This window comes from Tachysurus fulvidraco, chromosome 2 (assembly GCF_022655615.1).
Source record: "Tachysurus fulvidraco isolate hzauxx_2018 chromosome 2, HZAU_PFXX_2.0, whole genome shotgun sequence".
Classification (NCBI taxonomy): Eukaryota; Metazoa; Chordata; class Actinopteri; order Siluriformes; family Bagridae; genus Tachysurus; species Tachysurus fulvidraco.
In genome coordinates this window covers 1,030,259-1,040,258 of record NC_062519.1, presented here as the reverse complement: position 1 = coordinate 1,040,258, position 10,000 = coordinate 1,030,259, and the positions used below count along the sequence as shown (strand labels likewise).

The 10,000-nt window shown below is 40.3% G+C and overlaps 1 protein-coding gene across 2 annotated transcripts in view; it reads right to left on the bottom strand.

Annotated features, from left to right (window-relative positions):
- LOC125140776 (retinoic acid receptor gamma-A-like) overlaps positions 1-10,000 on the bottom strand; it is a 41,815-nt gene that overhangs the window by 16,339 nt on the left and 15,476 nt on the right. Inside the window, exon 1 of one of the 2 annotated variants that reach the window (XM_047810559.1) lies at positions 8,041-9,570. The exons of the other annotated variant lie outside the window; for it this stretch is intronic. Within the exon in view, the coding sequence (XP_047666515.1) occupies positions 8,041-8,179 (139 nt within the window). The 5' untranslated portion in view covers positions 8,180-9,570. Of the gene's footprint in view, positions 1-8,040; positions 9,571-10,000 lie in introns of those variants that run through there. 2 annotated transcript variants of the gene reach the window in all.

Below are 10,000 nucleotides of genomic sequence, written 5' to 3'. Positions count from 1 at the left end.
ACACTTGTATTTTGTGCAAGTTTATTATGTGTAAAAAATTATTTATTTATTTAATCATGGTTTATATCTATATATTAATTAATAAATAATTAATATTGTATTTATTATGTAATGTTTTAATATATTAATTTAAATATAATATATAATATAATATAAATTAATTTATATAATAATTGCAGTAATAAACATTAGCAGAGTCTCTGATTATCTGAGTGTCAGATTAAAGCTGAGGACTTTTCACTTTCAGGAGTTTTGTTCAGGCCGAGCGGCTGCTACGGCGGCTCCTTCATCACCTGGTGTCATCTGAAACGAGGCAGATGAGTGTGAAGCCGCCCGATCTTCACTGTACTGTAGTGTGCTGTAGTGTACTGTAGTGTAGTGTAGTGTAGTGTAGTGTAGTGTAGTGTACTGTAGTGTAGTGTAGTGTAGTGTACTGTAGTGTACTGTACTGTAGTGTAGTGTAGTGTACTGTAGTGTACTGTAGTGTAGTGTACTGTAGTGTAGTGTACTGTAGTGTAGTGTAGTGTACTGTAGTGTACTGTAGTGTAGTGTAGTGTAGTGTAGTGTACTGTACTGTACTGTAGTGTAGTGTAGTGTACTGTAGTGTAGTGTACTGTAGTGTAGTGTAGTGTACTGTAGTGTAGTGTAGTGTACTGTAGTGTAGTGTACTGTAGTGTACTGTACTGTAGTGTAGTGTACTGTAGTGTACTGTACTGTAATGTAGTGTAGTGTAGTGTAGTGTACTGTACTGTAGTGTAGTGTAGTGTACTGTAGTGTAGTGTAGTGTACTGTAGTGTAGTGTAGTGTACTGTAGTGTACTGTAGTGTAGTGTACTGTAGTGTAGTGTACTGTAGTGTAGTGTAGTGTACTGTAGTGTACTGTAGTGTAGTGTAGTGTAGTGTACTGTACTGTACTGTAGTGTAGTGTAGTGTACTGTAGTGTAGTGTACTGTAGTGTAGTGTAGTGTAGTGTACTGTAGTGTAGTGTAGTGTACTGTAGTGTAGTGTACTGTAGTGTACTGTACTGTAGTGTAGTGTACTGTAGTGTACTGTACTGTAATGTAGTGTAGTGTAGTGTAGTGTACTGTACTGTAGTGTAGTGTAGTGTACTGTAGTGTAGTGTAGTGTAGTGTACTGTACTGTAGTGTAGTGTACTGTACTGTACTGTACTGTAGTGTAGTGTAGTGTAGTGTACTGTAGTGTACTGTACTGTAGTGTAGTGTAGTGTAGTGTACTGTAGTGTACTGTAGTGTACTGTAGTGTAGTGTACTGTACTGTAGTATACTGTACTGTACTGTACTGTAGTGTACTGTACTGTAGTGTAGTGTAGTGTAGTGTAGTGTACTGTACTGTAGTGTAGTGTAGTGTAGTGTAGTGTAGTGTACTGTACTGTAGTGTAGTGTAGTGTACTGTAGTGTAGTGTAGTGTAGTGTACTGTACTGTAGTGTAGTGTAGTGTACTGTACTGTACTGTAGTGTAGTGTACTGTACTGTAGTGTGCTGTACTGTAGTGTAGTGTACTGTACTGTAGTGTAGTGTAGTGTACTGTAGTGTACTGTAGTGTAGTGTACTGTAGTGTAGTGTAGTGTAGTGTACTGTACTGTAGTGTACTGTACTGTACTGTAGTGTAGTGTAGTGTAGCGTACTGTACTGTAGTGTAGTGTACTGTACTGTAGTGTACTGTACTGTAGTGTACTGTAGTGTAGTGTACTGTAGTGTAGTGTAGTGTAGTGTACTGTAGTGTAGTGTACTGTAGTGTACTGTACTGTAGTGTAGTGTAGTGTACTGTAGTGTAGTGTACTGTATTGTACTGTACTGTAGTGTAGTGTACTGTAGTGTAGTGTAGTGTACTGTACTGTAGTGTACTGTAGTGTAGTGTACTGTAGTGTAGTGTAGTGTAGTGTACTGTAGTGTACTGTACTGTAGTGTAGTGTAGTGTAGCGTACTGTACTGTAGTGTAGTGTACTGTACTGTAGTGTACTGTACTGTAGTGTACTGTAGTGTACTGTAGTGTAGTGTACTGTAGTGTACTGTAGTGTAGTGTACTGTACTGTAGTGTACTGTACTGTACTGTAGTGTAGTGTACTGTACTGTAGTGTACTGTACTGTAGTGTACTGTAGTGTAGTGTACTGTAGTGTACTGTACTGTAGTGTAGTGTAGTGTACTGTAGTGTAGTGTACTGTAGTGTACTGTAGTGTAGTGTAGTGTACTGTACTGTACTGTAGTGTACTGTAGTGTAGTGTACTGTAGTGTAGTGTACTGTACTGTACTGTACTGTAGTGTACTGTAGTGTACTGTAGTGTAGTGTACTGTAGTGTACTGTAGTGTAGTGTACTGTACTGTAGTGTACTGTACTGTACTGTACTGTAGTGTAGTGTAGTGTACTGTACTGTAGTGTACTGTACTGTAGTGTACTGTAGTGTAGTGTACTGTAGTGTACTGTACTGTAGTGTAGTGTACTGTAGTGTACTGTACTGTACTGTACTGTAGTGTAGTGTAGTGTACTGTACTGTAGTGTAGTGTACTGTACTGTAGTGTACTGTACTGTAGTGTACTGTAGTGTAGTGTACTGTAGTGTAGTGTAGTGTAGTGTACTGTAGTGTAGTGTAGTGTAGTGTACTGTACTGTACTGTAGTGTACTGTAGTGTAGTGTACTGTAGTGTAGTGTACTGTAGTGTACTGTAGTGTAGTGTAGTGTAGTGTACTGTAGTGTAGTGTACTGTAGTGTACTGTACTGTAGTGTAGTGTAGTGTACTGTAGTGTAGTGTAGTGTAGTGTACTGTAGTGTACTGTACTGTAGTGTAGTGTAGTGTAGTGTACTGTACTGTACTGTAGTGTAGTGTACTGTACTGTAGTGTAGTGTACTGTACTGTAGTGTACTGTAGTGTAGTGTAGTGTACTGTAGTGTACTGTAGTGTAGTGTACTGTACTGTAGTGTAGTGTAGTGTACTGTAGTGTACTGTACTGTAGTGTACTGTAGTGTAGTGTACTGTAGTGTACTGTACTGTAGTGTAGTGTAGTGTACTGTAGTGTACTGTACTGTAGTGTACTGTAGTGTAGTGTACTGTACTGTAGTGTACTGTACTGTACTGTACTGTAGTGTAGTGTAGTGTACTGTAGTGTACTGTACTGTAGTGTACTGTAGTGTAGTGTACTGTAGTGTACTGTACTGTAGTGTAGTGTAGTGTACTGTAGTGTAGTGTAGTGTACTGTAGTGTACTGTACTGTAGTGTAGTGTAGTGTAGTGTACTGTACTGTACTGTAGTGTAGTGTACTGTACTGTAGTGTACTGTACTGTAGTGTAGTGTACTGTACTGTACTGTACTGTAGTGTAGTGTAGTGTACTGTACTGTAGTGTAGTGTACTGTACTGTAGTGTACTGTACTGTAGTGTAGTGTAGTGTAGTGTACTGTAGTGTAGTGTACTGTAGTGTACTGTACTGTAGTGTAGTGTAGTGTACTGTAGTGTAGTGTAGTGTACTGTACTGTAGTGTAGTGTAGTGTACTGTAGTGTAGTGTAGTGTACTGTACTGTAGTGTACTGTACTGTAGTGTAGTGTAGTGTACTGTAGTGTACTGTACTGTAGTGTAGTGTAGTGTAGTGTAGTGTAGTGTACTGTACTGTAGTGTAGTGTACTGTACTGTAGTGTACTGTAGTGTAGTGTACTGTAGTGTAGTGTACTGTAGTGTACTGTACTGTAGTGTACTGTAGTGTACTGTACTGTAGTGTAGTGTAGTGTAGTGTAGTGTACTGTAGTGTAGTGTAGTGTAGTGTACTGTACTGTACTGTAGTGTAGTGTAGTGTACTGTAGTGTAGTGTAGTGTACTGTAATGTACTGTACTGTACTGTACTGTAGTGTAGTGTACTGTAGTGTAGTGTACTGTAGTGTAGTGTAGTGTACTGTAGTGTAGTGTAGTGTAATGTAGTGTACTGTAGTGTACTGTAGTGTACTGTACTGTAGTGTACTGTAGTGTACTGTAGTGTAGTGTACTGTACTGTAGTGTACTGTACTGTAGTGTAGTGTACTGTACTGTAGTGTACTGTACTGTAGTGTACTGTAGTGTAGTGTACTGTAGTGTACTGTAGTGTAGTGTACTGTACTGTAGTGTACTGTACTGTACTGTACTGTAGTGTAGTGTAGTGTACTGTAGTGTACTGTACTGTAGTGTACTGTACTGTAGTGTAGTGTAGTGTAGTGTAGTGTAGTGTACTGTACTGTAGTGTAGTGTAGTGTAGTGTACTGTACTGTACTGTACTGTAGTGTAGTGTAGTGTACTGTACTGTAGTGTACTGTACTGTAGTGTACTGTAGTGTAGTGTAGTGTAGTGTAGTGTACTGTACTGTAGTGTAGTGTACTGTAGTGTAGTGTACTGTACTGTAGTGTAGTGTACTGTACTGTACTGTAGTGTACTGTACTGTACTGTAGTGTACTGTACTGTAGTGTACTGTAGTGTAGTGTACTGTAGTGTACTGTACTGTAGTGTAGTGTAGTGTACTGTAGTGTAGTGTAGTGTAGTGTACTGTACTGTAGTGTAGTGTACTGTACTGTACTGTAGTGTAGTGTAGTGTAGTGTACTGTACTGTACTGTAGTGTACTGTAGTGTAGTGTACTGTAGTGTAGTGTAGTGTACTGTAGTGTAGTGTAGTGTACTGTAGTGTACTGTAGTGTAGTGTACTGTAGTGTAGTGTAGTGTACTGTAATGTACTGTAGTGTAGTGTACTGTAGTGTAGTGTACTGTACTGTAGTGTAGTGTACTGTAGTGTAGTGTACTGTACTGTAGTGTACTGTAGTGTAGTGTACTGTAGTGTAGTGTAGTGTACTGTAGTGTAGTGTACTGTACTGTAGTGTACTGTACTGTAGTGTAGTGTACTGTAGTGTAGTGTAGTGTAGTGTACTGTACTGTAGTGTAGTGTACTGTACTGTAGTGTACTGTACTGTAGTGTAGTGTAGTGTAGTGTAGTGTACTGTACTGTAGTGTAGTGTACTGTACTGTAGTGTACTGTACTGTAGTGTACTGTACTGTAGTGTAGTGTACTGTAGTGTAGTGTAGTGTAGTGTACTGTACTGTACTGTAGTGTAGTGTAGTGTACTGTAGTGTAGTGTACTGTAGTGTACTGTACTGTACTGTACTGTAGTGTAGTGTACTGTAGTGTACTGTACTGTAGTGTAGTGTAGTGTACTGTAGTGTAGTGTAGTGTAGTGTACTGTACTGTAGTGTAGTGTAGTGTACTGTACTGTAGTGTACTGTACTGTACTGTAGTGTACTGTACTGTACTGTACTGTAGTGTAGTGTACTGTAGTGTAGTGTACTGTACTGTAGTGTACTGTAGTGTACTGTACTGTACTGTACTGTAGTGTACTGTACTGTAGTGTAGTGTACTGTAGTGTACTGTACTGTAGTGTAGTGTAGTGTAATGTAGTGTACTGTAGTGTAGTGTACTGTACTGTAGTGTACTGTACTGTAGTGTACTGTAGTGTACTGTAGTGTACTGTACTGTAGTGTACTGTACTGTAGTGTAGTGTAGTGTAGTGTAGTGTAGTGTAGTGTACTGTAGTGTACTGTACTGTAGTGTAGTGTAGTGTAGTGTAGTGTAGTGTAGTGTACTGTAGTGTAGTGTAGTGTACTGTAGTGTACTGTACTGTAGTGTACTGTAGTGTACTGTACTGTAGTGTAGTGTAGTGTAGTGTAGTGTACTGTACTGTAGTGTAGTGTACTGTAGTGTAATGTAGTGTACTGTACTGTAGTGTAGTGTACTGTAGTGTACTGTAGTGTACTGTACTGTACTGTAGTGTACTGTACTGTAGTGTAGTGTACTGTAGTGTAATGTAGTGTACTGTAGTGTACCATCTCACAGGGTTTACAGAGTGAAACTGAACCCTGTGTTCTGAAAAACTTTTCACACCCCGAGGACACTTGCACCACGACCCCCATGAAGGATCACAAAGTCCACGGCTTTGTCTTGATTTAACACCTAATTAACTAGAGCACCATATATATATTCAACATTAATCACTTAGTAGTAAAAATAAATAAATAAATAAATAAATAAATAAATAAATAAATAAATAGTGTAGTGTTGGACGTCTAGTTTAACTATATAGTGTGTATGCAGTAGTGCAGTAAACACAGTGGGGTTAGTCCTGATGTGTACATAGTGCACTATGTCTATGTAAAGTCTATAAGACATTTTGTCTTGAGTAGTTCGCTTCATACAGAGTCATGATGCCTATTAGACTTACCACGCTCTACATACATGCTTAGAACCTTCGCATTTTTAAGGGTTCTTCGGTTCTCTGGTTGTCACTCTGAAGAAACCTTTAAAGCTGTTTTCATATCAGGAAACCAACCAAAGGCTTCTCAATGGTAAAGACCCATTAAAGAACCCTGAAGAACACTGAAGAACCCCGAAGAACCCTGAGGAACCCTGAAGATCCCTGTCTCACACAAAGTAGCAGGACACTTCAGCTAAAATGTACAATGTCTGACTGGTTCCTGATGACAAAGTGTTTGCCCACCTTAAAGGTTCCAAGGTTCTATGCAGGCCCCAGTCCTTTAAACGAACCCATAAACTCTTTAATTGTTCCCTCTGACCAGCTCTTAGGAACCCTTAAACCTCTCCGTCTAAACCTACATCACAAACTGTTTCCTATTAAAAAGTGTCACAAGTGAGTTTTGGCTCTAACACTCTAGAACCGCGGAGAACCTCTGACAGGTTCCTCATAACAAAGTGATTCCCTCAGGTTACATGGAAGCTTAGAACCCTTAAAGAACCCACGGAGATCTTTTCTAGTCCATCACATGCAAAGAAGCTTCGTGTTAAATTCCTGACAGGTTCTAGATCGTGACAAGAAAATAATGAGCGATAAATTCTAATTTGGACCTCAGACACTACAGTGGGTCCATTCTTATGGTTACTATAGTAACGGCAAATTCACAGGGAGGGTTTTTATGGAGGAAGTGGTGTGTATGATGTGATGATGTGTGTGTGTGTGTGTGTGTGTGTGTGTGTGTGTGTGTGTGTGTGTGTGTGTGTGTGTGTGTGTAAGATGTGGTAAAGGAGTATCCAGTGTGAGGTGTGTGTGTGTGTGTGTGTGTGTGTGTGTGTGTGTGTGTGTGTGTGTGTGTGTGTGTGTGTTTGATGTGGTTTAGGAGTCTCCTGTGTGTTGTGTGTGTGTGTGTGTGTGTGTGTGTGTGTGTGTGTGTGTGTGTGTGTGTATGATGTGGTAAAGGAGTCTCCAGTGTGAGGTGTGTTTGTGTGTGTGTGTGTGTGTGTGTGTATGATGTGTATGATGTGTGTGTATGATGTGGTAAAGGAGTCTCCAGTGCGAGGTGTGTTTGTGTGTGTGTGTGTGTGTGTGTGTGTGTGTGTGTGTGTGTGTGTATGATGTGGTAAAGGAGTCTCCAGTGTGAGGTGTGTGTGTGTGTGTGTATGATGTGGTAAAGGAGTCTCCAGTGTGAGGTGTGTGTGTGTGTGTGTGTGTGTGTGTGTGTGTGTGTGTGTGTGTGTGTGTGTGTGTGTGCGCGTGTGTATAATGTGGTGAAGGAGTCTCCAGTGTGAGGTGTGTGTGTGTGTGTGTGTGTGTATGATGTGGTAAAGGAGTCACCAGTGTGAGGTGTGTATGTGTGTGTGTGTGTGTGTGTGTGTGTGTGTGTGTGTGTGTGTGTGTGTGTGTGTGTGTGTGTGTGTGTATGATGTGGTAAAGGAGTCTCCAGTGTCATTATTCTCCACATCTTCAGGACAGAGGACACACACACACACTTTTTACACTTTTATACTTTTACTATGGTTATAAATTTAAAGATGTGTTTCAGCTTCAGGAACTTGACAGGAATTTGACTTCATCACTCCACAGTACCAAGCTAATGATATGCTAACGATATGCTAATGATATGCTAACGATATGCTAACGACATTCTAATGATATGCTAATGATATGCTAATTCTATTCATGTTGTGTTTTGTTATGAAAGAGTACAAACTTAATCAAATGTCACAAACGAGAGCTGATGAGAAGCGAAATGAGAGCCAGTGAGACTTACACTGCAGGCCGGTGTTGTAGCAGAAGGCTTCTGGAGCAGAGAAAAAGGAGCTCGTCTTCCTCAACACGCAGGAGCTCTGTGAGGACACATCATAGTGAGGCCTGGAGCCCACGCTTAGAGTCTCCACGCAGTCGAACATGGCGTTATAATGGCAGACGTCCTTATAGTCTCCTAAACTCAGCCACAGACCAGGATTCTCCTTTAGCTGTGAACCTGGATGTCACCAAGCCGGAACAGAAGCTGCTAGAATGATTCAAACTTCTTCCAGTGTTCCTCTTCAGAAGAAAACATCTGATGTTCTTCAAATGTGAAATAAAAACATCTGATCAGTTCTGTTTCTCATCCACAAAGACAGCAAGATTCTCTACTTCTTCTTCTTCTTCTTCTTCTTGTATGTTTTAGGAAAGAGGAAAAATTAATTATTTTTTCTTCGACCAATGTAAAGTATTGGCACCCCAAACACAGTCTGAAAGAAACTCCAATCAGCTCAATAAAATAAGACCAGAAAGTCAAGGAGAAGGAGAAACATCTACACAACTTCAGGCTCTTCCCTTTTTTTTCTCTTCTACTTATTCTTCTTCAAAGCAAAATAAAAGACTCTTTTTGTCAACGTGTGAAATAAAATGTCAGTTCGGTCTCAGCGTTCTTCTTTATAGGGACGTTCTAATCTCACCCTCTGACTAAAAAGTATCTGTAAAAATCTGAAGTCTGATGTCATTCCTACATTCTCCAAGACATCAGATCAGAGTATCACAAATACTAATGGAAACGGGTGAAGGTTAAATTTCCAGCAATGTTGAGATTTTTGGTTTAGCTACAACCACAAAAATGAAAACAGTCTAAAGTGCCAATGTAAATGTCCAATCAGGTCCAGGTTCTCAAATATCTCCAGCAGGACATCAAGTCAAATCATCTCCTGAGGTTCACACGTCTTCACACAATGATTCCGTTTCCGACAAAATGTAAACATTCGTGAAATTCTTTGGTCTTCTGACAGGAGCAGTCGGTGGAGTTAACTTCATCTGAACTTCTGACTTTCTGGAAGCTTCTGGACGTCACCGCTGTCAGTCGGGCGATCGAGACCTCAACAAAACAAGACCTCGGAAAGTCAAACTTCACTTGAACTTTAGTTTTCTCCTCCTCTTCTTTCTTCTTCTTCTCTCTGTCTCTGACACAACACAAATTTAAAATGAAAACAAAGCCTTGAGATCGAATTACTGTTCCCAGAATCCAACACTCAGAGGCAGAGAGAGAGAGAGAGAGAGAGAGAGAGAGAGAGAGAGAGAGAGAGAGAGAGAGAGGCAGAGAGAGAGAGAGGCAGACTGGTCTGCTGTCACTTTTCCAGTTGTTGGACGTTCAGCCAGCTCTGTCGCTCTCTGACACACTGAACATTGTCTCTTCTCCTCCTTCTCTTTTGTTCTTCTTCTCTTCCTTAGGAACTGGATTAGCTCGACTCCCAAAAAAAGAGCACTAGCAGCTATAAAACTTTACAGCAGTCTCTGAGCAGGAAGAAAGTGCCGGACAAACTGAGACAAGACGTCTGACCCCGCCCACTTTGGGGTGGGGGGGGGGGTGGAGAGGCTGGACAGGAGTTCATATGGTTGGACAAAAAACTTTCGATCTTTCACATTTTTTTTGCTGTTAAAATGTAAACATATAATCTCTATTTTTCTTTCTATCTCTCTCTCTCTCTCTCTCTCTCTCTCTCTCTCTCTCTCTCTCTCTCTCTCTGTATAACTGTTCTTCGTGATATTTCACAATCTTTTTAAAATCAGCACTAAAAAGACAATGTAGAAAAGTAAAGTGGAGTGATGAAGTCAAATTCCTGTCAAGTTCCTGAAGCTGAAACTTTAAATTTATAACCATAGTAAAAGTATAAAAGTGTAAAAAGTGTGTGTGTGTGTCCTCTGTCCTGAAGATGTGGAGAATAATGACACTGGAGACTCCTTTACCACATCAT